General features: G+C 45.9%; 1 protein-coding gene across 4 annotated transcripts in view; it reads right to left on the minus strand.

Moving 5' to 3' along the window:
* ehf (ets homologous factor) overlaps nucleotides 1-27820 on the minus strand; it is a 49414-nt gene that overhangs the window by 12581 nt on the left and 9013 nt on the right. For 2 of the 4 annotated variants that reach the window (XM_043706274.2, XM_043706273.2), the window contains exons 2-7: nucleotides 21161-21265; nucleotides 14763-15056; nucleotides 12455-12514; nucleotides 7949-8011; nucleotides 7789-7857; nucleotides 7193-7249 (exon numbers count right to left, since the gene is read on the minus strand). In XM_043706274.2, the coding sequence (XP_043562209.2) occupies nucleotides 7193-7249; nucleotides 7789-7857; nucleotides 7949-8011; nucleotides 12455-12514; nucleotides 14763-15056; nucleotides 21161-21239 (622 nt within the window). In that variant the 5' untranslated portion in view covers nucleotides 21240-21265. The remainder of the gene's footprint in view (nucleotides 1-7192; nucleotides 7250-7788; nucleotides 7858-7948; nucleotides 8012-12454; nucleotides 12515-14762; nucleotides 15057-21160; nucleotides 21266-27820) is intronic. The other 2 variants (XM_043706276.2, XM_043706275.2) reach the window with 2 other exon arrangements.

Raw genomic sequence — 27820 nt, forward strand, 5'->3', positions numbered from 1 at the left:
GGGCGGTTGGGTTGGTTGGTGCGGGTGTCCCAGAGGTGTTCCCTGAAACATTCCGCAAGTAGGCGGCCTGTCTCCCCAATATAGAGGAGGCCACATCGGGTGCAGCGGATGCAGTAAATGATGTATGTGGAGGTGCAGGTAAATTTGTGATGGATATGGAAGGATCCATTGGGGCCTTGGAGGGAGGTGAGGGGGGAGGTGTGGGTGCAAGTTTTGCACTTCTTGCAGTTGCTGGGGAAGGTGCCGGGAGTGGAGGTTGGGTTGGTGGGGGGTGTGGACCTGACGAGGGAGCCGCGGAGGGAGTGGTCTTTTCAGAATGCTGATAGGGGTGGGAAGGGAAATATATCCCTGGTGGTGGGGTCTGTTTGGAAAGGTTTAAGTTAAGAGGGGAAAGATATAAAAGAGACCTAAGGGGCGACTTTTTCATGCAGAAGGTGTTGTGAGTACGGAATAAGCTGTCAGAGGGAGTGGTGGAGGCTGGTACAATTGCAACATTTAAAAGGCATTTGGATGGGTATATGAATAGGAAGGGTTTAGAGGGATATGGGCTGGGTGCTGGCAGGTGGGACTAGATTGGGTTGGGATATCTGGTCGGCATGGACGGTTTGGACCGAAGGGTCTGTTTCAATGCTGTACATCTCTATGACTGTGACTATGACTTGGTGGTTCTTTCAATCAATCTGTTCAGGGACATTTTCACACCCCGCTGGGGAGGTGGAACTTGAATCTGTGCCTCCTGGCTCAGAGGTAGTGAAATTACCACTTCACCATAAGCTCCTCGAAACAAATACGCCTTTCAAAAGCGAGCACAATCACTTTCAAAAATGAGGATCCACTGAGAATTGAACTCGGATCATTAGGTCCCAAGTGCGCACAGTTACACCACACAGACCCAGATCACATCAGTGAGTACCCCTGTGGCCATTGCTCAGGATTATCAGTTTTTGACCCTGATTTGGTTGCTGCTTCTAGTCTGATCTAGTCTAGTTATTTCTGTGCTGTAAAGGAAGCATTGTCTGCTAATCTTTGTTGAGACAAATTATGGTTAGTTCAACTAAGCAGCTTTTAGCAGGACTAAAAACCATTTTATGCAGCTTGAAGGAGAATTGTCAATTTGCAGCCGAGATGCCATTTTGATGCTGCCTGTCTTAGTAAGAGCATGTATCAATTGGTTATTACTGACTACAACCAGCTACTTCTGCCTGTATTTGGATTTCAGATCCTCACCAGCACTATTGCAGCCCCGATCTCTCTGGCCCCTTTGTCCCACCGATATCAGAGAAGAACTGGGGCTGACAGAAGGGATGGTGCTGAGCAGACAAGATGCCAATAAGGGTGCCCTGAATTGGCTGTTAGCAGACCCACAGAGAATGGCATCAGGATGAAATGTTGACAGGGAAACAATTTATGAACTACTTGCGCTTAAATGGGGGATCCTGAAGGCATACCCAAGAGGGTGATGTCTTCAGTTCAAGGTGGAGAAGGGAGTAGGGCATGACTGAGCTGCGCCTCACCTTCTGACGAGGCTCGAATCCTGTACACCTCAACAAGTCCCCACTGTCGGCAAACATGGCAACACACTATAAAACACAACCTGGGCGGCACGGTGGCAGTGGGCAGCACGGTGGCACAGTGGTTAGCACTGCTGCCTCACAGTGCCAGAGACCAGGGTTCAATTCCCACCTCAGGCGATTAACTGTGTGGAGTTTGCACATTCTCCCCGTGTCTGCATGGGTTTCCTCCGGGTGCTCCGGTTTCCTCCCACAATCCAAAAATGTGCGGGTCAGGTGAATTGGCCATGCTAAATTGCCCGTAGTGTTAGGTGCAGGGGTAAATGTAGGAGAATGGGCCTGGGTGGGTTGCGCTTCGACGGGTCAGTGTGGAGTTGTTGGGCCAAAGGGCCTGTTTCCACACTGTAAGTAATCTAATCTAATCTAACCTGTCACATCCACTGCTCTCTGCAAAAAAACGTGGGCCGCTTTGAGAAACACAGGGGATGTTTCTACAGATATTGGAGCTTTTTTTTAAATGCAGTATTCCAATTAAGAAGGGCTGGAGGTGGAATGTAATCGGCCACTCCTCCCTGATCCCTGATCTCGGACACTCCAATTGGAGAAGCAGGGTTAGCATCATTCTGGTGTGAACTCTAATGAGCAGGTTCATCCCTCAATGTGAGTCAGACACCAAGGACTTGAAATTCTGACCCTACTGCGTTACCATCAGATGTTCAATGGGATGAGGATTGTACAGGAGCTGTCCAGAATTTAAGATTAACCACCTGGATATTGTTTGAAACAATTAAGGAACAAAAACCACCAGGACATCATCTTCTCTGGTTTGCTGGCCAGATGCACAGCAAATATTAGGGTCCCACCGTGCCCAGGATGGCTTGTATTCCTCCAGAATGCATACCAAGGGAAAAATATACAACGGTTTCCAAAGCACATGGCATTATCTTGGGATTGGTTTGATTATCTTTCATTCATTCATTCACATGTGACCATCAGTGGTTGGAACAACTTTTAGTGCCCAACTCTAGTTGCCCCTGAGAAGCTGCCACCTCTGGGTGGCATGGTGGCTCAGTGGTTACCACTGATTAGTAGCACCTCCTGACCAGTGAAACCACTGGGTTTGATTCCAGCCTGTGTGGAGTTTGCACATTCTCCCCGTGTCTGCGTGGGTTTCCTCCGGGTGCTCTGGTTTCCTCCCACAGTCCAAAGATCTGCAGGTTAGGTGAATTGGCCATGCTAAATTGTCCATAGTGTTCAGGGATGTGTAGGTTTGGTGCATTAGTTGGGAGGGTGGTAAATGTAGAGGAATGGGTATGGGTGGGAATCTGTTTGGAGGGTCAGTGTGGACTTGTTGGGTTAAAGGGCCTGTTTCCACACTGCAGGGATACTATGATTGAACCACTGCAACCCATGCGTTGTAGGTAAGGGGAGGCAATGGCCTAATGGCGTTATTAATAAAGGGACCAGGACCAGTGTTCTGGGGACTACAGTGTGAAGCCAGCCATAGCAAATGGTGGAATTTGAATTCAACAAAAATATAGAATTGAGACCTAATGACAACTCTGAACTTGTTACTAATTATTGTAAAAACCCATCAGCTCACTAATGCGACAGTCAGTGACACCCACACCCCATGAGTGAATACAAAAAAGGGAGACCTTCTGATGTTGTTAGGGAGGGAATTCCAGCGTTTTGACCCAGTGACACTGAAGGAATGGCGATATATTTCCAAGTCAGGATGGTGGGTAGCTTGGAGGGGAACTTTCAGGTGATGGTATTCCCATATAACTACTGCCCTTGTCCTTCTAAGTGGAAGTGATTGTGGGTTTGGAAGGTGCTGTCTGAGGATCTTTGGTGAACTCCTGCAGTGCATCGTGCAGATAGTACACACTGCTGCTACTGAGCGTCGATGGTGGAGTGAGTGGATGTTTGCGGATGTGATGCCAGTCAAGTGGACTGCTTTGTCCTGGATGGTGTCAAGCTTCTTGAATGTTCTTGGAGCTGTACCCTTCCAGGCAAGTGGGGAGTATTCCATCACACTCCTGACCTGTGCCTTGTAGATGGTGGACAGGCATTGGGGCGTCAGGTGGTGAGTTACTCACTACAGTATCCCTAGCCTCTGACCCACCCTTGCAGCCTCTGTGTTTACATAGCTAGTTCATTTGAGCTTCTGGTCAATGATAATACCCAGGATGTTATGATGTAGAGGAGCTGGTGTTGGACTGGGATGGATAAAGTTAAAAATCACACAACACCAGATTATGGTCCAACAGGTTTATTTGGAAGTACTAGCTTTCAGAGTGCCGCTCCTTCATCTGGTACCTGCATTGAAATGATTAATAAAGAGACCAGGACCGCTGTTCTGGGGACCCCAAGTACCTGATGAAGGAGCAGCGCTCTGAAAGCTAATACTTCCAAATAAACCTGTTGGACTATAACCTGGTGCTGTGTGATTTTTAACTTGTTGATAGTGAGACATTCAGTGATGGTGAATGTTAAGGGGTGATGGAGATGGTCATTGCTGGAACTTGCATGACACAAATGCCACTTCACAATTGTCGGTCTAAGCCTGGATATTGCCCAGATGTTGCTGTATTTGAACATGGACTGCTTCAGTATCTGTGGGGCTGTGAATAGTGCTGAACATTGTGCAGTCATTGGTGAACATCCCCCCTTCTGACCCTATGATGGAGGGAAGGTCACTGATGAAGCAGCTGAAGATGGTTGGGCCTACCCTGAGGACACTACCCTGAGGAACTCCTACTGAGATGTCCTGTAGCTGAGATGACTGACCTCCAACAACCACAACCAAATTCCTATGTGCCAGGTATGACTCCAATCAGCAGAGAGTTTGCACCCAATACCCATTGATCCCAGTTTTACTAGGGCTCCTTGATTCCACAATCGGTCAAATGCAGCCTTGATGTTTCATCTCACCAATGTCAATGTGACCATTGTCCAGAGGCTTTACAGGATACAGCAAAGTATGTTTATATCATACCTTTAACTTAGTAGAATACCCCTAGGCATTTCACAGGAGTGGTTTAAGATAACATTTTATAATGAACTGCTTAATGTGCTATTAGGATTGATGATCAAGGGTCAAAGAGATAAGTTTTAAAGAGAGTCTTAATGATGGATAGAGAGGTTTGGAGAGAGAATTAAAGGATTTGGGGCATTGACAGCTGATATCAAAGCCATCAAAGCGAGTAATTCAAATTAGGGCATAAAGAGACACAATTGGAGAAAACAGTCATTTTGGAAGGTGGAGGAGTTTGCAGAGATTGTGAGGTGCAAAGACTGGGAGCAGATAGAGATGAGTGAGGTGTTTTGGAGTGCAAGCTATGAAATGGGAGTCAGTGTTTTGAATAATCTCATGGTTAGAGAGGTTGGAATGTCAGAGGCGAGCCATTACGTGAAGAAAAGTCCTGGAATCGGGTGTAAACAGAGCTCGCAAAACCAGTGGTGTTCACTGAGTGGTGCTCCCTGAAGTTTTTTTTTAGATTACTTTACAGTGTGGAAACAGGCCCTTCGGCCCAACAAGTCCACACCGACCCTCCGAAGCGCAACCCACCCAGACCCAATCCCCTACACTTACCCCTTCACCTAACACTACGGGCAATTTAGCAATTCACCTAACCTGCACATTTTTTGGACTGTGGGCGGAAAACGGAGCACCCGGAGGAAACCCACACAGACACGGGGAGAATGTGCAAACTCCACACAGTTAGTCGCCTAAGGCGGGAATTGAACCCGGGTCTCTGGCGCTGTGAGGCAGCAGTGCTAACCACTGTGCCACAGATTTAGCAAACTTTAATATGGTTGATAGGGACAATAGCATGAATCCCACCTTAACTTGACACTGCACCCCTCAGAGATGTAGGAAACTGCTGGACATTCCAGCAAGTGTATGGGGGAATGCAGCTGGAAAATTGACAACTGAAAACTGAACCAGGTGGAGGCAAACTGAAGACAGGTCAAGGCTGGGAAAAGAATTCAAATAAAAGAGATGCAGCAAATGTCTGAAAGAGTCTTATAAACATTGTTCCTTGTTGAATCAAGCACGGGGGTGGGGAAGAGAAGGGTACAGCCGGAGAACTGGGTGGCAAGGCAATTCCGAAATAGATCTCTCCAAGTCAGCAAACTGAAGTGTGATGATAGAAAGTGATCTCACTTCTACAGATAAAATACAGACTATAAAGCCTTGTTCCTCACAGAAGTGCAGCTAATGGCAATAGGGTATAAATGTGTCAACTTAATGCTTTTTACAACAGTGACTACAAGTCAAAATAAAACATTTAATTGACAGCAAAGTTCTTTCGAACAACTTGAGGTCACAAAAGGCGTAATATACAGTAAACACAATCTGCTTCTTATAAAAACTATCTGTAACTCAACACCTGCAGTGCAGGTTCAACATCAGTCTCTTTGGGGAAACATGATAAGTGAAGCAGAGTTAATTCGACACTGGTTCGACATACATTACGGTCACACATTTCTGATTCAAGAAAGGATTGATTAGCACAAAATTAAGAGGAGCATAAGGTTACAAGAAAAGGGATAGCTCCATTGTAAACAAGTTACACTGTCACTGACCAGCTGCATTCTAAACACCTGTACCATCACTGACCAACTCCATTATAAACAAGTTACACCCTCACTGACCCGATCCATTATTAACAAGTTACACTGTCACTGACCAGTTCCATTATAAACAGGTTACACTCTAACTAACCAGCTCCAATATTAACAAGTTACACTGTCACTGACCAGCTCCATTGTAAACAGGTTACACTGTCACTGACCAGTTCCATTGTAAACAGGTTACACTGTCACTGACCACCTCAATTATTAACAATTTACTCTGTCACTGACCAGCTCCATTGTAAACAGGTTACACTGTCACTGACCAGCTCCATTGTAAACAGGTTACACTGTCATTGACCAACTCCAATATTAACAAATTACACCGTCATTGACCACCTCCATTATAAACAGGTTACACCGTCACTGACCAGCTCCATTGTAAACAGGTTACACCGTCACTGACCACCTCCATTGTAAACAGGTTACACTGTCACTGACCACCTCCATTATAAACAGGTTACACTGTCACTGACCACCTCCATTATAAACAAGTTACACCATCACTGACCAGCTCCATTGTAAACAGGTTACACTGTCACTGACCAACTCCATTATTAACAATTTACTCTGTCACTGACCAGCTCCATTATAAAAAAGTTACACTGAGACTGACCACCTCCATGATAATCAGGTTACATTGTAACTAACCATCTCCAATACTAACAAGTTACACTGTCACTGACCAGCTCCATTATAAACAACTTACACCGTCACTGAGGGACGAAACAAAATCCCCTGATCTCCATCTTAAATGAGGTTGAAATGTTGCTGCTATGCACAGATGAAGAGAACATGGCCTCCTGACATGACTGTCCATGAGCTGACCTCATCCTCCCTGACCCTCTCCCAGCCACTCCCTGAGCAACTTGGTGCCAGGACTAATGTTGAACTCCCTGCAAGGAGCGACCGAGATAACAGGAGAACACTCCCCACCCCCATTCCAGGTATCCCCCATCATTATCTGAGGACCCCATCCAACATTTTGATAGCAGGACACTTCAACAGGAAGTGTTTAATTGTTGATGTCTACTTACTGCGCTTGAATCCATTTGACCTGTGGGACCGGACATATCGTTTCACATCTTGAGAATCTAAAGGGTGATAGCAGCACCGTCATGTTGGGCGTGTGCGCGGTTTTTAATTACTTTCCAAATTGACAACACTGTTAACTGACCCCACTATCGCAAATAATGATTGTGGAGTTTGATGCCCAGTGACATCTTCTCCTCAGGGAGTTGAAAGTTGGCAGCATCTCCCAGTGCTAGAAAATCCAGGCCTAATTGAAAAGGCCTTCATGGCGGTTTAAGATGGGACCCACCCAGTGGTGGAGAAACTTCTGAATGACGAGCAGCGGCCCAGAAAGCTGTAATTTGAGGAGCAGAACTGGGTCCACAGCAACACCTGTTTGGGACTCAACACTTCCTTCGTACCAGGGCTCATTCCCCATGGTGTCTAGCAATGGCTGACTCCCCACTGTATTCCTGCACCTAGCCACATCAGGCCCGACGATTTTGGGTTGTTCGTTGGTGTCAATCATTTAAGGTAGATCCTTAAACTATAACCAGCCAGACCTCACCCCCTCCACCACGGGATCCAGAACAAACAAATGAGCCTGTCAAAGCGCTATTACCTGGGGCTTCCTCAGGATCAGATTTCACTGCAGCCTCCTTTCTTCCCACCTCTTCATTATTAATGGAATCTGAAAACAAAGTGAATCATGCAGGATTTCAGTCTGCTTGCCAAGTCTCGGGTGATACAATTGTGCACCAAATAATAAGTTAAAGCCATACTTCCATATTTATTTTGAAACAAATATTCGTCTTCCTTCCATGCATTGTTGACAGTTGACAAATCTGAAAAACATCCCAAAATATAAAGGTGTTTGATGAGGAGACAGTTTAATTTTGGGAGCCAGTGTTTTTGTTTTTTGACCTGCTCACAATTTTTTCATTATTGTGTAAAATGAGGAGATGCCATGCAAGTATCTGTTCATCTTCAATATAATCCACCTTAGTCAAATATTCACAGCAGGACACATACACACACACACACATACAAACACAGTGCTCTTTGAACTGTGTTACGCTGTATTCTAAACTGGAACAATGTCTTGTCTTATGTTGGAGAAAATCACATTGCTAAGAAATGTATTGCTTTGGGTGCCACTTTCAAAACCAAGTTGTAACCCATTTTCAACACATATAGAGGAAGGCAAATCCAGTGTTGAATTGAAAGGGCAGGAGGAATGTACCAAACTATACAGGGCTCCACTTTCACTGCAACTTGAATACTTCAGTATGTGGACACCAAGGTTTCACTGAGATATCTCAAATCTCCCTCTGGCTTCACCCCTCCCACTCACCCTCTCTCTCTATGTCATTCTCTCCCTCTTTCTCCCTCACTCCCCCCAGCCATTTCTCAACTCTCTCCCTCTCTGTCTCTGTCATTCCCACCTGTCTCCCTTTAACATGTTCTTTCCTTCACTTTTATATCGGGTTTCACCACTTCCATTGCAGTTACTTCATTAGCTCAGCAGAACATTTATCCTCTGAGATATATACTGTTCCTGGAGTAATTTTGCTTTGAAAATTTTCCACTCCTTGCTTGTACTTGGTTTAGTTAGTTTTCGCCAGTTGGCTGTTATCAATCTCTGGCTGTTATTCCACTGAAGTTAAGGATTCAGCTTCTCCTCTTCAAACTTAACACCAAAGTCTGTTGTGATCAGTGTTACAAAAGTGGTTCCTTACAGTTGAGATCATAACTTATAAGTGACTCACTACAAAATCTCATATAGTATACCCTTTTCCTGCATTGGTTGGGGAACCTATGTGCGTGACAATAGTCAGTGAACTCAGACAGGCGGCTGATGTTTAATGTCAGATACCAGGCAAATGTTCCAGCTGATGATTAATGATAAGATGGTTCATATTTCTCAGAAAAAAACTTCCATGTTAATGTCATTGTTGTCAACTTTCCAATCAGAGAATTCACAAAAGAAATGAGCCAGGGAGGGAGAGATTCTGATTAATTAAATAGTAAACATTACATCTGTAATCCTGGACACTCGTGATTGTTAAACAGCAATGGAGATAGATTGATTTCAGAAACTTTTTTGAGCAGACTTTGATTTAGACGTCTGGGTTCAGATTGGACCATGGAACTGTTTGCTGTCAACTGGTGCACTTGAGAAGATGACACTGTTTATAAACGGTGAGCTAGCTCTGCCTAGATGAGTGAGAGGTTTTAGAATCATAGAGCTATACAACATGGAAGCAGACTCTTCGGTCCAACATGTCCATGCTGACCAGATATCCTAAATTAATCTAATCCCATTTGCCCAAACTTGGCCCATATCCTTCTAAACCCTTCCTATTCCTAAGCCATCCAGATGCCTTTTAAATGTTGCAATTGTACCAGCCTCCACCATTTCCTCTGGCAACTCATTCCATACATGTACTGCCCACTGCATGACAAGATTGCCATTACATCCCGTTTAACTAGTGTGGACTTGTTGGGCCGAAGGGCCTATTTCCACACTGTAAGTAATCTAATCTAAAAAAATCTAATCTAAAAAATCTAATCTAATCTAAAAACTCTTTTCCATCTCACCTTTAACCTATGCTCCCTAGTTTTGGACAGCCCACCACAGGGAAAAGACCTTGTCTATTTACCCTATCGTGCCCCTCATGATCCAACGCTCCAGGGAAAACAGCCCCAGCTGATTCAACCTCTCTTTATAGCTCAAACCCTCCAACCCTAACAACGTCCTTGTAAATCTTTGTGAAGATTTGTAGTTCAGGTTGATGATAAGCATGTAAGTTAGCTCAGTGAGCTGGAAGGTTTATTTTCAGATGTTTCGTCACCATACTAGGTAAAATAGGGCGGCACGGTAGCACAGTGGTTAGCACTGTTGCCTCACAGTGCCAGAGAACCGGGTTCAATCCCTGCCTCAGGCAACTGTCTGTGTGGAGTTTGCACATTCTCCCCGTGTCTGCGTGGGTTTCGTCCGGGTGCTCCGGTTTCCTCCCACAGTCCAAAAATGTGCAGGTGAGGTGAATTGGCCATGTTAAATTGCCCGTAGTGTTAGGTGAAGGGGTAAATGTAGGGGATTGGGTCTGGTGGGTTGCTCTTTGGAGTGGCAGTGTGGACTTGTTGGGCCGAAGGGCCTGTTTCCATACTGTAGGGAATCTAATCTAATCAAAAAAAAATCATCAGCGAGAGTCTCCAGTTAAGTGCTGGTGGTAAGTCCCGCCTCTATATCTATAGGTCTTGGTTTCTTAAGATGGGTGATGTCATTTCCGGTTCCTTTTTTCTAGAGAAGGTAGATGGGATCTAAGTTGATATTGATAGAGTTCTGGTTAGAATGCCATGCATTTAAGAATTCTCATGCATGTCTTTGTTTCGCCTGTCCTAGGATGTGTGTATTGTCCCATCAAAGTAGTGTCCTTCTTTGTCTGTATGTATGAAAACTAGTGAGAGTGGGCCTGTCTTTTGGTGGCCAGTTGGTGTTCATGTAACCTGGTGGCAAGTTTCCTGCTAATTTGTCCGATGTTAGTTTTGCTGGTAGAATCTAATGGATAGAAGCAATCATTTCAACACCGAGAAACAGAGCTGCATCAAGATATTATTTCAACGAGCTACATCACACTGCAGCGCCCAAGAACTACAAACAGCAGAAGAAAAATACCTATACAACATTTCCAAAAAAACGGGTACCAGTAAACACAATCCGCCGATTCCTCAGAAACAAACCCAAACAAGCAGACACAACGCAACCGAAAGCTATAGGCACATTACCTCACATCAAAGATATATCAGAAATGATCTCCACACTGCTCAGACCCCTTGGCATCGTGGTAGTCCACAAACCTACCAACACACTTAAACAGCGACTAACGAACCTAAAGGATCCATTAGATACCACCAGCAAAACTAACATCATTTAAAGATACCATGCATGAATTGTAAAAAACACATCAGACAAACAAGCAGGCAACTTGCAACCAGGATACATGAACACCAACTGGCCACCAAAAGACACAACCCGCTATCACTAGTTTCCATACATACAGACAAAAAAGGACACCACTTTGACTGGGACAACACACACATCCTAGGACAGGCAAAACAAAGGCACGCACGAGAATTCCCAGAGGCATGGCATTCTAACCAGAACGCCATCAATAAATACGTCAATTCAGATCCCATCTATCTTTCCTTGTAAAAAGGAACTGGAAATGACATCACCCATCTTAAGAAACCAAGACCTATAAATAGAGAGTTGGGACATACCACCAGCACTTCACCGGAGACTCTCATTGATGACGTAACCTTTATGGTGACAAAATGGCTGAAAATAAATGTTCCAGCACAGTGACCTAACTTGCATACATATTCATGTAAACCTTTTCCAAACCCTTTCAAGTTTCACAACATCCTTCCTATAGCAGGGAGACCAGAATTGCATGCAGTATTCTAAAGTTGGCCTAACCAATGTCCTGTACAGCCACAACATGACCTCCCAACTCCTGTACTCAATGCTCTGACCAATAAAGGAAAGCAGACCAAATGTCCTCTTCACAATCCTATCTACCTGCGACTCTACTTTCAAGGAACTATGAACCTGCACTCCAAGGTCACTTTGTTCAGCAACACTCCACAGGACCTTAACATTAAGTGAATAAATCCTGCCCTGATTTGCTTTTCCAAAATGCAGCACCTCGCATTTATCTGAATTAAACTCCATCTGTCCCTCCTCGGCTCATTGACCCATCTTTGGATCAAAGTGTATGGATCAGGAGGCTGTTGTTCCATTTGAGGGAGATGATTGCTTTATTTTGGTTGGGGAGATTATAGTGTTGGAATAAAAGGGAGCTGGTTCCCTCTGTGAAGCCGTCATTCTTTGCTGCAGCTTGTAGTTGGTGTCAAGCAAGTGGCAGATTGAAATTTGTCCTGCAGGCATGAGTATTCAGAAACTGGGGAGGATCGTGGCGCACATATTGAGTTGGTTATTGTATGTAAATTCCACAGGATCTTGCATTTGAATTGAGGATTTGTTTTGTACCGGAGAGGCGGTTATTTTGAAATACGGGATCTGATTTTCCGGGATTGGTAAAGTTGTATTTGATCCCAGAGTTAGCAATATACAGATTCTGAAGTGTAGCACATACGGATTGGGGAATTTATTGTGTGTGTGTGTGTGTGTGTCTGTGCACGTGTGCGTGTGTCTGTCTGTGGATGGTTTTATTTAGTGTCGACACCATTAGATTGAGATAGATGATAGCCCAGGTGCTTACCAATTGCTTGCGATTTAACCGTACCATTGACTGGGAACAGCATGCCATTGAGAAATACACCTAAAGGTAAAGTAAAGAAGTCAGTTCCCTTTACTTCTTGGATGTTGACAAATATCTTGACATTAGTTGGTCCGAAATGTTAGAACAAGCCTAACGTTATTTGGTCCTGTGTTAAAATGTCTGTGATCAAATGTTTTGAGGAGGGGCTGTGTTCAATCTCTTTGTGCGAAAATCATCCACATTTGGTACCAAAACAAGATCAATACCCGACCCAGATTGGTTCAGTTCTGTCCGTGAGGTGCCACATCGCTCTCACCCCTCCTCAGGACCACCTAATGATTATTTGAAATGTGCAGGGAAAACGAGCATCACAGACATTAATTATCCAACCGTGTCACTTATTATTAGATCTGGTGCCAACTACAACCTTCTCTGACAAGGGGATGGTAATTAATAGGTCAAGCTTTACATATTTTATACTTAGAAACTCACCAGGCGTGACTAGCCATGGGTGTTGAGAGCATGTTGCTCATGGAAAGAAAAATGCCATCACTGTCTAAATGGCCTGCTCTAGTCATTCTCTTCGCCTCTGAATACAGATCACTTCCTTCTGACTGACAGTGAGGTTGATGTTCATTCCTACAGATTTTATCAGGTCATTTATTCAGGAGTTTGCCTCATGGATGAGTGAGGAGCTCCCACTGAGTCTTGCTGTCTGAATGCGTTGGGGGTGGGGTGGGGTGGGGTGGGGTGGGGTGGGGGAGGGGGTGCAGTTTCCACCCCGTCCTTTCCCCTGCCTCCCCAAGAACAGGTTTGAAAATAGCAAAGTGGACCATCCTCCATCGGTACGTAAACCCATCAGAAGTATTTTTCTCTTTAGAAATGTGCAGTAAATTAATGAAAGGATTGAGCGTTGTGACGAGGGACAAATGACTGGAAGGCCTGAATGACAAGGAAGCTTTCCATTCACAGCCAGCTTTCGATACTTGGTAGCCCAGGAATCTGTGGGCTCGTACAAATACTTAACAAGCTTGAACACAAACCCGAGACTGACTTTAGGACATGATTGAGAGAGTGCGGGACTGCTAGAGGGGTGTCTTTCAAACACAACATTAGATCCGTCACGTGGGTGTACCTAACGATATCTTGAAGAAGGGCCGCAAAGTTCTGTTTTCTCCCCCAACTACTCACTAATCCAGTTTGCCCTAGTCATTATTACATTGCTGTCTGTGGGACAGCCCTATGCATACATTGGCTTCTCGTTTTTCAAAATTGCACTGTACTGTAGTGGACAGTGAATAAAGATACCTCAGAGTACAACAGGATCTTGATCAGATGGGCTGATGGGCTGAGGTGTGGCAGATGGAGTTTAATTCAGATAAATGCGAGGTGCTGCATTTTGGAAAGGCAAATCTTAGCAGGACTTATACACTTAATGGAAAGGTCCTGGGGAGTGTTGCTGAATAAAGAGACCTTGGAGTGCAGGTTCATAGGTCCTTGAAAGTGGAGTCGCAGGTAGATAGGATAGTGAAGAAGGTGTTTGGTATGCTTTCCTTTATTGAGCAGAGCATTGAGTATAGGATTTGGGAGGACCCGTTGTAGCTGTACAGGACATTGGTTAGGCCACTGTTGGAATTCTGGTCTCCCTGCTAGAGAAAGGATGTCATTAAACTTAAGACGGTTCAGAAAACATTTACAAGGATGTTGCCGGGACTGGTAAGTTTGAGTTATAAGGAGAGGCATAATAGGCTAGGGTTATTTACTCTAATTTTTGGAGTCTGAGGGGTGAATTTACAGAGATTTATAAAACCATGAGGGGCATGGGTATGTTAAAGAGACAAGGTCTTTTCCCCAGGATAGGGGAGTCCAAAACTCGAGGGCATAAGTTTAAGATGAGAAGGGAAAGATTTAAAAGGGACCTGAGGGGCAACTTTTTCCACACAGAGGGTGGTACGGGTATGGAATGAGCTGCCATAGGAAGTGGTGGAGGCTGGTACACTTACACCATTTAAAAGGCATCTGGATGGGTATACAAATGGGAAGGGTTTCGAGGGATATAGGCCAAGTGCTGGCAAATGGGACTATATTGGGTTAGGATATCTGGTCAGCACAGGTGGGACCGAAGGGTCTGTTTCTGTGCTGTACAACTCTGTGATCTAAAAAGTACTCCATTGACTGCTAAATACATTGGAATATCCTGAGGCTGGAAAATAGGTCTTTCTTTGTTTCCTTTTTATCTGATATGAAAGATTTGACTGGAGTTAAGTAGTCGAAATATGGAAATGTAGCCTGACACAATGGTACTTGCCTCTCTGCTCTGCCACCAGTGGCTGTCCAGGTGTGTGCAGGCACTTGCTGCTCCACTTTAGGTTCCCAAGGTTGGCAAAGAGAAGTGGGCCCAGAGGTCCAGCCACTTGGTTAAAGTGCTCCAGGGACATGGAACACAACTGCTCACCCGTTAGGTTGAAGTCTTGAAAGTGAATACAATTGCCGTCCAACTGGTTGGCATCCAGGGTGTGTTGGAGCCACTCCCACACTTGGTACTTGGACCAGAGCTGGGGGTGAGTCAGATGCCAGGAGCTTCCACTGTACCCGCTTGAAACTGGAGGGTACAAACACATGGTGAATGTCACAAAGATACAATACCAGCACAGTCTGAAATTCCCCAGTGCCGAAAGGCTCAGTGAGCAGGCTGAGCCCAGGGCAATATTCGAAAGGACCAAAACCATCCTGCTGAAGCTGGGCCCAACTTCACATTAACAGCTTAGGTGCATGGGGAGGGGGCACCAACTGGGGTAAATGTGATGGCACCATTAGGATCTTCTGTTGAGGCAGCAGCCTGGTCCTTACCTGTCGGGGCCTCCCAAGCTAGATGTCAAGAGGGGCCAGTGATGCCTCTTTTCACTCACTCCAACTGGAATGTCATAGAATCCCCACAGTTCAGGTACATCTGGCCCATCGAGTCTGCACTGACTCTCCGAAGAGCATCCCATCCAGATCTATTCCCCTGCCTTATCCCCAGAACGTTTCCCATGACGAATCCACTTAGCCTGCACATCACTGGATACTGCAGGGCAATTTAGCATGGCCAATCCAACATCTTTGGACGTGGGTATTAGGTTGAATGGGATAGCCACAATCACAGGGACGTCCCCCCACAGGGCCAGCCCGGCAGCTGCGGCAGGGCCTGTTTTTAATTGAGGTTTCTCTCAGCTCAATGAGCAAACCTACATCCAGAACCACAACCTGAGCTACAAATCTTCTCAAAACTCACCAGGATTCTCTCAGCGGAGCAGAGGGTGCCTCCATTTTGAGGTGCCATGCCTGCCTCATCAGCACCGCCTCCCTGTCTGCCTCATCATCGTCGTGAGTCCTCCATTTGGAAACCTGGCATCTCGGGGCCATCCTCTCGTCCTGAATTACCTCTGAGTTGACCACCTACGGTGAGGGGTCGGGGGGGATGATTTGTAACAGACATGGCCACCTCCGGGCTTCAGATGTCAGTACCGTGACCCAACTGGGCCCTGCCCAATGTACTTCCTAATGTTGTGTCAGTCATGGTTCAGAGTGGAGCAAACTTCACCTCAGGGTATGAAGGCAGTGGGTTCAAGTCCCACGTCAGGGACCAAAGGACAACTTTTAAATTTACTCCGTTGCTGCACTGTCTTTCAGATGAGATATTAAGTTGAGGTCCTGTTTCCTGCTAGGGTGCGTGTAAAGATCCTATGGTACTAAGCTGAAAAGCGGTGGAGTTAGAGCTGTTGTTTTGGTGAGGATCAATCTGTGAGTTGATGTTATTAAAAACAAATGATTTGTTATCGCAAATGTATGAGAACTTGGAATGGAAGATACGCGGAAGCTAATCCGTACACAGTAAGTGTGAATACACTTCAAAACAAACTTGGTTGGATATAAAACACAAGGAGGTGAAAGTGAGTCTTCCTTTCTCACTCCATAAGTGAATACTGACATTTTCCTTTCTCCCTTGACACCACAATAAGGCATGGTGGTCAAAGCAAGCATCTGTCAATTATTTACTGTGGAGGCGGTATTGGTGTTGTGGTAATGTTACTGGATTAGTAATCCAGAGACACAGACTAATGCTCTCGGGTCATGTGCTCAAATCCCACTGAGGCCACAAATGCAATGAACCATATGTGGAATTGAAAGTTAGCAATGGTCACCCAGGCAACTGTCATTGATTGCTATATAAAAAAAGTTGTTTTGATTAATACCCTTTAGGGGAGGAAATCTGCTGATTTTATCTGGTCTGGCCTACATGTGACTTCCACACCCACAGCAACGTGGTTGACTTTGAAATGGCGTAGTAAGCATCTCGGTTGAAGGGCAATTAAGGAAGAACAACAAATCCCTGTGTGCAACACCCAAATCCCATGAAAGAGTTTTAAAAAACCTCGGAAATGCTTTAAAACCTCAGCACAGGGATTGCTGAAAAGAGGGAAGAAACGGATATGGAGAATATTCACTGAGGTAGATTAAGGGTCCGTTTTATCAACATTCCTTTTGTTTGCTTCTGTGATTGTTGTACTAGAAGGAATTTTGATTTTGAATGCTGAGTCCTGATACAGTTTCTGAGGTCCTCCCTGCAGTTTATTTGGAGAGCAGATGAAATGAGCAGGATTTTCTTCTGCGCCAATACAATCTCATGAAAGCAACATGCCCCCGTCCTCCCCACCTCAACCACCACAGCACACCCTGCACCCCCCCACCCCCCACACGCATATTCATCAGTCTTTAGCACTGAAATTAAAATGTTTCTCAAATATCAGTAATAGGATTTATAAGATCAATTGATAAGCAAAGGAATGGTTTTGAGAGATCCACAATTAGTATATGAGTGTTCCACCTTTATTTGGATTATGTAAAAATCTGGACTATAACCTGGTGTTGTGTGATTTTTAACTTTATCCACACCAGTCCAATACCAGCATCTCCAAGTCATGTGTGAAAACAGGTATATTTGTTGAAATCTTTCCTTTTCCAGCCTTCAGTGCTGTTCACCAGAAATACCAGTGGAAACGCAATTCTTAGTATTTCTTGCAAATTGTCCTGATGAGTGCATGATGAACCTCTTTTTTTCAGTATTGCTCAAGTCCCATGCAGGCAAATGATGAATAGCTAAATGTATTGGTGTTAGTCTTGGCTCACTGGGAGTGCTGTCACATCTGAATCTGCTAGGTGTAGGACTAAGCCACAGTCCACAATATCCAGGCTAATGCTGCATTGCAGTACTGAGGGATGCTAGCTGTCAGACAGGCCGTGTTGATGATGCAATGAAATGTTGAAGATTCCAGGGCACTATTTAACAAAGAGCAACAGTGTTTTTATTATACACTTCCATGGGATAGTAGTGGGACACTCAGCCTTTGTTTCCTCTCCCTAATCACCTTGAAAGTGAATCATAGAATACCCACTGTGTATTAACAGACCCTTCGGCCCAACAAGTCCACACTGACCCTCTGAAGAGGAACCCACCCAGACCCATTCCCCCACCCTATTACTCTACATTTCCCCTGACTAATGCACCTAACCTATATATCCCTGATTACTGTGGGCAATTTAGCATGGCCAATTCATCTAACCTGCACACCTTTGGACTGTGGGAGGAAACCAGAGCACCCGGAGGAAACCCACACAGACACGGGGAGGATGTGCAAACTCCACACAGACAGTTGCCTGCGGTGGGAATTGAACCCGGGTCCCTGGTGCTGTGAGGCAGCAGTGCTAACCACTGAGCCAGCGTGCCACCCTGTGCCTCACCGTGTTGGTGAGCTACATTCCTGGACCACTATAGTTGACATGATGTGGTGTGCCACAGTGTGTAAGGCCACATTTTGACACGGCAGTAGTAAGGGAAGTGCCTCATGTTTCCAAATCAGGATGTGGGAGAGAAGCTTGTAAAATTACACTGCCCTTCTTTCTATCCAGAACCATAAGTCTCCAGAAAGATAACAGAGTGCACAGTGGTGCCTGTAATGTCATGAGTCTGAGGGAGAGAGGGAACTGCAAAGTGGGCTCCTTTTACAGCACTTAAATATCAGCCCAACATGTGCTAAATAATAAAACAAAGTCTTAGTATGATAGGACACCCTTGTGTTAATATTCTAACAGGGCATCAAATTAGAAATATCATTGAAAAAAAAAATCACCACTTTACACTAGCATTCCAGATTCACACCACCAACTGGATTGGAGGGTTTGAGCGACAGGGAGAGGCTGAATAGGCTGTGGCCACTTTCCCTGGAACATCAGAGGCTGAAGGGTGATCTTATAGAGACTTATAAAATCATGAGGGGCATGGACAGAGTGAATAGCCAAGGTCTTTTCCCCAGAATGGGGATGTCCAAAACTAAAAGACATAGGTTTAAGTTGTGAGGGGAAAGATTTAAAAGGGATCTAAGCGGTAACTTTTTCACGCTGAGGATGGTGCATGTATGGAACAAGCTGCCAGAGGAAGTGTTTGGAGCTGTTACAATTATAACATTTAAAAGACATCCAGATGGGCATATGAAGAGGAAACATTTAGAGGGACATGGGCCAAATGTTAGCATCGTTTAGGATACCTGGTTGGCATGGACAAGTTGGACCGAAGAGCCTGTTTCCGTGCTGTACAGCTTTATGACTCTATAACCGACTGAAACAAAGAGGATTTTAACCCCTAAGTACATGTAGCAGCAGGGTATCTGGGAATTCCCGAATCCTGGATACACATAATCTCCGGCTGAAACTATTTCCTCAGAATCTTCCAGCAGCCCCTCTTGGACACCAGTTGTTGCTTTTGGTCACTGGTGAATAAACATGGTTCTTCATGTGTGCTGCCTTCACACTATCTAATGGTGGCCTTTCCAGCAGACGTAGCCTAATGATAACAGTGCCATTGGGAGGTGACCTTTCAACCTTCGGCAGTCACCCTCCCGATAGTTGGACGATTTTAATTCTCTCTACGTCCACTCTCCAGATAAATGAGTGGCTTCAAAACTGAGGCCCTTTACACCTTGGAAATGGTGCAGATTAACCTTTTTAAAATACCGAATATCATTTCGAATATATGTGTTTGTTAATATTGAGAATCTTTCAAAGTGCAAATAGATCCATGCACCTCAGACAATTAGCAGTCTGACAGATTAGAAGCTATTAGATTAGACTTTATACCACTCCTCATTCTTAAGGGTGACAGTTAGCTTAGTTGGCTGGATGGCTGGTCTCTGATGCAGAGTAATACTAAAACTATCGGTTAAATTTCCACACTTCATAGTGGTTACCACTGCTGCCTCACAGAGCCAGAGACCCGGGTTCAATCCCCGCCTCAGGCAACTGTCTGTATGGAGTTTGCACATTCTCCCCGTGTCTGCGTGGGTTTCCTCCGGGTGCTCCGGTTTCCTCCCACAGTCCAAAAATGTGCATGTTAGGTGAATTGGCGTGCTAAATTGCCCGTAGTGTTACGTGAAGGGGTAAATGTAGGGGAATGGGTCTGGGTTGGTTGCTCTTCGGAGGGTCGGTGTGGACTTGTTGGGCCGAAGGGCCTGTTTCCACACTGTAAGTAATCTAATCTAATCACTAGCTGAGATTACCATGAAGGACTCTCCTTCACAACCTCCCCCCTCACCTGAGGTACGGGGACCCTCGGGTTAAACCACTATCACTCAACTATCTCTAATGAGAGAGTGGGACTATGGCGACTTTACTTTTAACTCTATGATCAGTAATTTCTTTCAAACAGAAACATTGTTACAAGTTTTTCAAAAATAGGCATATGCACAATTCAGGAATAAGTGAGGACTGCAGATGCTGGAGATCAGAGTCGAGAGTGATTAGATTAGATTAGATTACTTTACAGTGTGGAAACAGGCCCTTCGGCCCAACAAGTCCACACCGACCCGCCGAAGCGCAAACCACCCATACCCCTACATTTACCCCTTACCTAACACTACAGATAATTTAGCATGGCCAATTCACCTGACCTGCATAGCTTTGGACTGTGGGAGGAAACCGGAACACCCGGAGGAAACCCACGCAGACACGGGGAGAATGTGCAAACTCCACACAGTGTGGTTCTGGAAAAGCACAGCAGGTCAGGCAGCATCCAAGGAGCAGGGGAATCGACATTTTGGGCATAAGCCCTTCATCAGAATTCCTGATGAAGGGCTTATGCCGGAAACATCGATTCTCCTGCTCTTCAGATGCTGCCTGACCTGCTGTGCTTTTCCAGCACTACACACTCGACTCATACAGACAGTTCAGTCAACAGTTGTATATTTGGCTTGTTATTCATACGCTTTAGTGTATCATTAGTAGATCTTATCTTTGACTTGATTTATCCTGATGTACTAATCATTGCATGATAAAAAGGAAATATGTCAGCAGACATAAAGGGCTTGAATTATCACTTGGATGTGTTGTGACACAGAGTGCGATTGAAAGATGTGGGGTTTGTGAAGTTAAGGGATATGTTCTTTTGGAAAATTCTCTGAGGCACATCATGGTTTGTTTTTTTAATAAGTTGGTATAAAATGTGTGACAGGGACTTCTTTTACATTGCCAGAATGTAAGCTACAGAAATAACAGCACCTGAGATAATAGTCAGCAGGGGGAGGTGTAAAGCCAGTTGCTGATTCATTCTGTTGCATTCTACAACAATATCTACCCCCAGTGGTTTTGCTATGATTTTTTATTTCAAATTCCTACCATTGTTTTCCAAGTCGGGGCTGTTCCAGGGGAATGGCAATTGCTGAAGTACAGGGTTGCATCTGAACTGAGCATTCATTCTGCTTCCTCCAGTAAAGTCATGGTCTGAAATCAAAAGGGAGAGATGTCATCGTTTTCCCTGGTCTTGCTGTAAAGGTGTTGCTAGTTCATTGCTACTCAATGGAAAGGGTGTGGAGCTTACACACAATGGCAACATTCAATTGTCGGTCTAAAGGATGCAATTAGATAGCTCTCTCCCCACCAATTTGTTCAGGTTAGCGGGGAAAGTGCTGAAACACAGCAGCAATATGGCTGAAGGCAAAACACTGCAGACGCTGGAGATCGGAAACAAAAACTGAACCCGCTGGGGAAACTCAGAATCATATCACTGAGCTCTCTGAGCTGGAAGGTTCATTCTCAGACATTTTGTCACCATACTAGGTAACATCTTCAGTGAGCCTCCGAATGAAGCACTGGTGGTGTAGCCCATTTTCTATTTATATGTTTGAGTTTCCTTGGGTTGGTGATGTCATTTCCGGTGGGGACATCATTTCCAATGGTGATGTCATTACCGGCTCTTTTTCTCAGGAGGTGGTAAAAATCATATCACATTAACTCGGTTTCTCTCTCTCTACAGATGCTGCCAGACCTGCTGAGTTTCCCCAGCATTCCTGTGTTTGTTTGTCTTTCTGCTGCTCGAGGACTCTGAGAAAGGACAGAGAGCTGGACCTTTGCCATATCAGAGTGATTTAAGAAGCAATATGACCTAGTAGAAAATACTTTGAAAGGTTTTAAAACTTAACACATCCATGACACTATGTTTGCCTGACTTTCACCATTGGCTCTCCATCTTTCCTGCGTTTCTCACGTTTTATTCTCTCTCATATTTTTTTCCTCTTTACTGCCCTTTTCCTGCTTCTTTCACAGGCTTATAACACAATTACCCCTGGAACTAAGGGTTCGTCTTTATTGCACAGAAAGGTCATCTGAGTATATCGGAGATTGCCTCGGCCTCCTCAATGCCCTTTGCCCCCGCTTCTTGGGTTTCCTCATACTGTGGTGGCACGCTGCCTCACAGCACCAGGGATCCAGGTTCGATTCCAGCCTCGGGCGACTCTGTGTGGAGTTTGCACATTCTCCCCGTGTCTGGGTGTGTTTCCTCCGGGTGCTCTGGTTTCCTCCCACAGTCCAAAGATGTGCAGGTCAGGTGAATTAGCCATGTTAAATTGCCTTTGTGTTCAGGGATGTGGAGGTTAGGTGCATTGGTCAGGGGTAAATATAGGATAATAGGGTAGGGGAATGGGTTTGGGTGGGTTACTGTTTGGAGGGTCGGTGTAGACTTGTTGGGCCAAAGGGCCTGTTTCCACATTTCTATGTTCAGCAGCCTCTTCCACATTTTCCTTGATGGAGTGGTGATCATTGCTACCCTCATTATTGGTAGTCTACTATGCTCTGCACAGTATGTCTGACCCCTCCCCGGAACACACTGAAGGGATTCATACCAGACCACTTCAGGCATCTGAACCTCATCGTCGGTAGCCCCACTTGACTGGTCACTTGTGTGGAGAGAGAGGCAGGTTTTATATCTCTCCTGAATATCAATTTCTCCAGCTTCCTCATTTCCCCTCCCCCCACCTTATCTCAGTCCCAACCCTCAGACTCAGCACCGCCCTCTTGACCTGCAATCTTCTTCCCGACCTCTCCGCCCCCACCCCCTCTCCGGGCTATCACCCTCACCCTCACCTCCTGCCACCTATCGTATTCCCAGTGCCCCTCCCCCAAATTCCCTCCACCCTACCTTTTATCTCAGCCCGCTTGGCACATCAGCCTCATTCCTGAAGAAGGGCTTATGCCCGAAACGTCGATTCTTCTGCTCCTCGGATGCTGCCTGACCTGCTGCGTTTTTCCAGCACCACAATTTTCAACTCTGGTACTCCAGCATCTGCAGGCCTCACTTTTTCCCTTTATATCTCTCCTGCACTGCAGTGGGAGGATCCCTCATTGCTGCTCGTTGCCATGTCTTCAATGGGCAGCCCTCGCCTCCGGGGATCCATTCATCAAGGCGATGGGAAGGGGGACCGGAATAACTGTGACGCCTGGACGCGTTATGACTGCTGCCCTTAAACAGCGCCCGTTCCTGAAAGAGGCACTCTTGATGGTTATAGCGCAGTGGTCCTTCAATGGAATGAAAGCCCTTTCTGTTGATTAAAAACCACAGGGAGGTCCATTGGAGTCTGATGGCTACATCCATAAGGTCAATGGCACCATGCTCTGGGGGAACCCACTGGTGACTGTCCAGGCCCTCTTTGCTTGTCTAGATCACTTCAGTAGTGCACTATGACTCTGGCACTCTTGGTCAGCACCTTGAGGCACAATAGGCTGAATTTATGGAAGATCCCTCACATCGGTGAAGAGAAAAGATCCAGGGTGCCACAGTGATCTTCAGAACCATTCTCATCAGGTATCTCCATGGGTCTCAGAGCAGCCTGGAGAATAGTATTGAAGTCAATGCTAGCCTCCCTCGAGCCCCTTCACTGACATCCATCCCCCAGGCATCTGCAGACAATACAGACTTACGGCCTTCACAGATCAGAGAACGGTGACTCAACGCATTCCTGGGCGAAAAGCTTCACGTATGAAGGAAGATTTGACGGATTGGAACTTAACTCAGTTGGAGTTTAGATAACCGAGAGTTGATCTTATTCGAACACTCAAGATGCCGGGGAGACATAGGAAATCGGAACTGATGTAGGCCATCATTCCGTCATTCAACTAGATGATGGGATTTGATGAGGTAGATGGTTGGGTGGAGGTGGGGTGGGGGTTGCAGAACTAGGGAGCACAGTTAGAGGTCTCCCTTTTAAGACCCAGATGGGAATGTTTTCCCCTACAAGAGTCTGTGTCTGAGGAACTCTCTTCCTCAGGCACCAGTGGACGCTGGGCCACTGGGAGGGAAGGGTTATTGAGGGCTGAGGGAGAAGAGCTGAGGCCCCAACCAGTACCAACTGTCATCTTATGGAATGGCAGAGCAGCCTGGAAGGGCCGAATGGTCGCCGTTTCCTGTCACGCTTTGCTCCCAATGAAGACTACTCCTGGGCATTTATTGGGCAGAGGCTCTGTAACTCTGTGCCTCAGGGACTAACCCTCTCACTGCTGTTGCTGCTGTAGAGGGAGCGATGCCTGAATGCCCCTCCCTTTGTATCTGCCTACCAACACCCCCCCACCCCGGTCCCCTTTCACAGGCGATGCCAGGATTACTCTCAACCAGTTGGACTGCAGCCTCGCATGTCCTACCAAACCTCTCCCCCGGCAAAACCTTCCCCTTACCAATGCCTGCTGCCCTTCTGCATGCCATTCACATTTGGCCATACCCACCACCACCCTCACTTATCAGATCACCGGCTGGTCCTCTGTAGGATGGCAGAGAATGGCATTGATGCTGACGGCTAGGCCGCAGTATCCGTGAGGTTTGGTCACATGGGACTGGCTGTCGAAGGTCCAGGTGGGCCTTTGCTCTCCTAGGCACCTGTGACCCAGTGTGGAGAGTTCATCAATGTCCCCTCAGTGTGAGGCAGCACTGTGTGCAGACTGGGCCTGCCCAGAACTTGCTCTGGATATTAATACAAGGATCACTGCCAGCTCCACACTTACAGGACCATCCTCCGTCATTTTAACAGACAAATCCCCCTTCCACCACCAACCCCACACCTCCCTTCCCCCCCCCCCCCCCCCCCCAACAAACCACCCCACTGCTACCCCTGCAGGAGGAACACCTTATACAGCTGCTCCGATTTGACAGCATCTCTCCAATCTATACCTTACCCCTTCGAGGCAAAAGGTGTTTTGAATAAGGCTGCCCGCGGTGTGGTGAGGCGGTGTCTCTGCCCAGATTAGGAGTGTGACGTCCCAGGATTCCTGTGCACTGTTCACTAGTTACAACAGGCTGTAATGCCACCTGACTGTATTGGGAATAACCACCTCTGGCACAAACTCAGATCATGTCACAGCGATGAGCCCGCCTGCACCTTCCTGTCCACTGGGGAGCAACGTCATGACATGAGAGTTCTGTGCCTCAATCTTCTGTCCCCTGCACATTGGCTCCAACCTGATCATTCTGGCTGAGGTAACACTCCAGCCATTGTGTCCGTTCTTGCGTAAGTGAGAACTGTGCTGTCAAATGAAGCTATTTAACAATGTAAATGTGATACCTGTACTCACATTTCCAAAGAAATGAAAAGGGAGTGGCTGCAACCAGTCAGATATTCACTACTTGTTTACAACTCCTTCCTTTATGTGGATTATATGATTAGATTAGACTGCCTACAGTGTGGAAACAGGCCCTTCAGCCCAACAAGTCCACACCGACCCTCCGAAGAGCAACCCACTCAGACCCATTTCCCTCTGACTAATGTACCTAACACTAATTCACATGGCCTGCACATCTTTGTGAATGTGGGAGGAAACCGGAGCACCCGGAGGAAACCCATGCAGACACGGGGAGAATGTGCAAACTCCACACAGACAGTTGCCTGAGGCGGGAATTGAACCCGGGTCTCTGGCGCTGTGAGGCAGCAGTGCTAACCACTGAGCCAGAGTGCCGCCCTAAATGGTAACAACTGGATGACAGTCAGTATCATTAGACACCACACACAGAATTGTCAAGGATGAGAAAGCACAAATATTTGTTGATGTCACTTTGGCCTCTATGTTCAGGTCGTTACGTCATGAGGTCTCAGGGATGGGTCCCTTCCCCCTCTTCCGTTTGTCCTGTCTAAAAAGGGTTACGGGGAAAAATCGTTAAGTCACATTGCTCAGTGGGGAGCCAGTGCAGACACAACAGATCAAATGGTCTCTCTGCCTGCACTGAATCACCATTTCTGTGATTCAATCCACATTGTGACCTGTTGCTGAAGGCCAGGCGTTCAAACTGATCCAAGCCAGGTCCTGACAAGTCCTGGAGGGAACATTTTTTTCATGGGGTGGGGGAGATGGTGAGTGGGGATAAATCCAAGGCTATTCATCTCAAATTGACCAGATCAGGGCTGTGTCTGTCTGTGTGTGTTTCAAATTCCATAATTGCCTTGCATTCTTGGCTGTAAATGCGCAGCACAGGATCTGGTGAATACCATGTCACCCTCCAAATCCTTTTGTCGCCTGCAAAACCAGGTAAACAGAGGAACACTGGAACAGGAGGAGGCCATTCAGCCCCTCAAACCTGTTCCAGCATTCAATGAGATCATTGATCTGTGACCTAACTCCATATACCTGCCTTTGGCCCATATCCGTTAATATCTTTGCCATTTGTGGAAGAGTTCCAAACATCTACTACCCTGTGTGTAGAAGTGCTTCCTAACATCTCTCCTGAACGGTCTGGCCCTAATTCTCAAACTACGATCCCTAGTTCTAGAATACTCACCAATGGAAATAGTTTATCTACCCTGTCTTTTCCTGTTAATACCTTGAAGACTTTGATCAGATCACCCCTTAACCTTCTGAACTCTAAAACAGGCCTAATTTATACAATCTCCCCACATAACTTAACTCCTGAAGTCAAGGTATCTTTCTTGTAAACCTATAGTGTACTCCCTGATAGTAGTCATGTTGGGTCTAACAAGGGTTTTGTACAACTGCAGCATAACCTCTGCATCCTTGTGTATGTACACACACACTCACACTCACACACAGTATTTAATTTCATACCAACTAAAAAGTACACCTATCTCTCCCTTTCTTGATCCAAAATGGATAACCTCACATTTGCTTACATTGAACTCCATCTGCCACAGATTTTGCCACTCACTTAGACTATCAATGTCCCTTTGTAATTTTATGCACACTGTTAACATGCCATCCAACTTTGTGTCATCGGCAAATTTGGAAATATGACGTTCTATGCCATTATCTAAGTCGTTAATAAATAATGATGTCCTAACACAAATCCTAACACTGGGCACATCCTGCCAATTTGAGTTTCTACCCATGATCCCTAGTTTCTGTTGCTTGCCACTCAACCAATTTACCAGTCAGATCAGCAAGTTGTACTCAATTCTGTGGGCTTCTACCTTAGTTAACAGTCCCTTATGTAGGACTTCATCAAATGCCCGCTGGACGTCCACATGGTCAACATCCATAGACATCCAGAAAGTGCACATTGCGCTTCTCCTCTTCAAACCCTGATGCTCTCCATCACAGCGCATTGCCCTCCAAGCCCCACTTAAGACCACGTTCACCCTGATGTGTGGCGGGTGCAGTGAATCTGGTAGTGAACAGCTCAAAGCTGCACATCTTCTATTGATGTCTTGAAGTCACAGAGTCATAGAGATGTACAGCATGGAAACAGACCCTTCGGTCTAAACCGTCCACGCTAACCAGTTATCCCAACCCAATCTAGTCCCACCTGCCAGCACCTGGCCCATATCCCTCCAAACCCTTCCTATTCATATACCCATCCAAATGCCTTTTAAATGTTGCAATTGTACCAGCCTCCACCACATCCTCTGGCAGCACATTCCATACACGTACCACCCTCTGTGTGAAAAAGTTGCCCCTTAGGTCCTTTTTATATCATTCCCCTCTCATCCTAAACCTATCCCTCTCGTTCTGGACTCCCCGACCCCAGGGAAAAGACTTTGTCTATTTATCCTATCCATGCCCCTCATA

The sequence above is a fragment of the Chiloscyllium plagiosum genome, unplaced genomic scaffold (assembly GCF_037043375.1).
Source record: "Chiloscyllium plagiosum isolate Xiang-an unplaced genomic scaffold, Cpla_swu_hap1 HiC_scaffold_18, whole genome shotgun sequence".
NCBI classification, from domain to species: Eukaryota; Metazoa; Chordata; class Chondrichthyes; order Orectolobiformes; family Hemiscylliidae; genus Chiloscyllium; species Chiloscyllium plagiosum.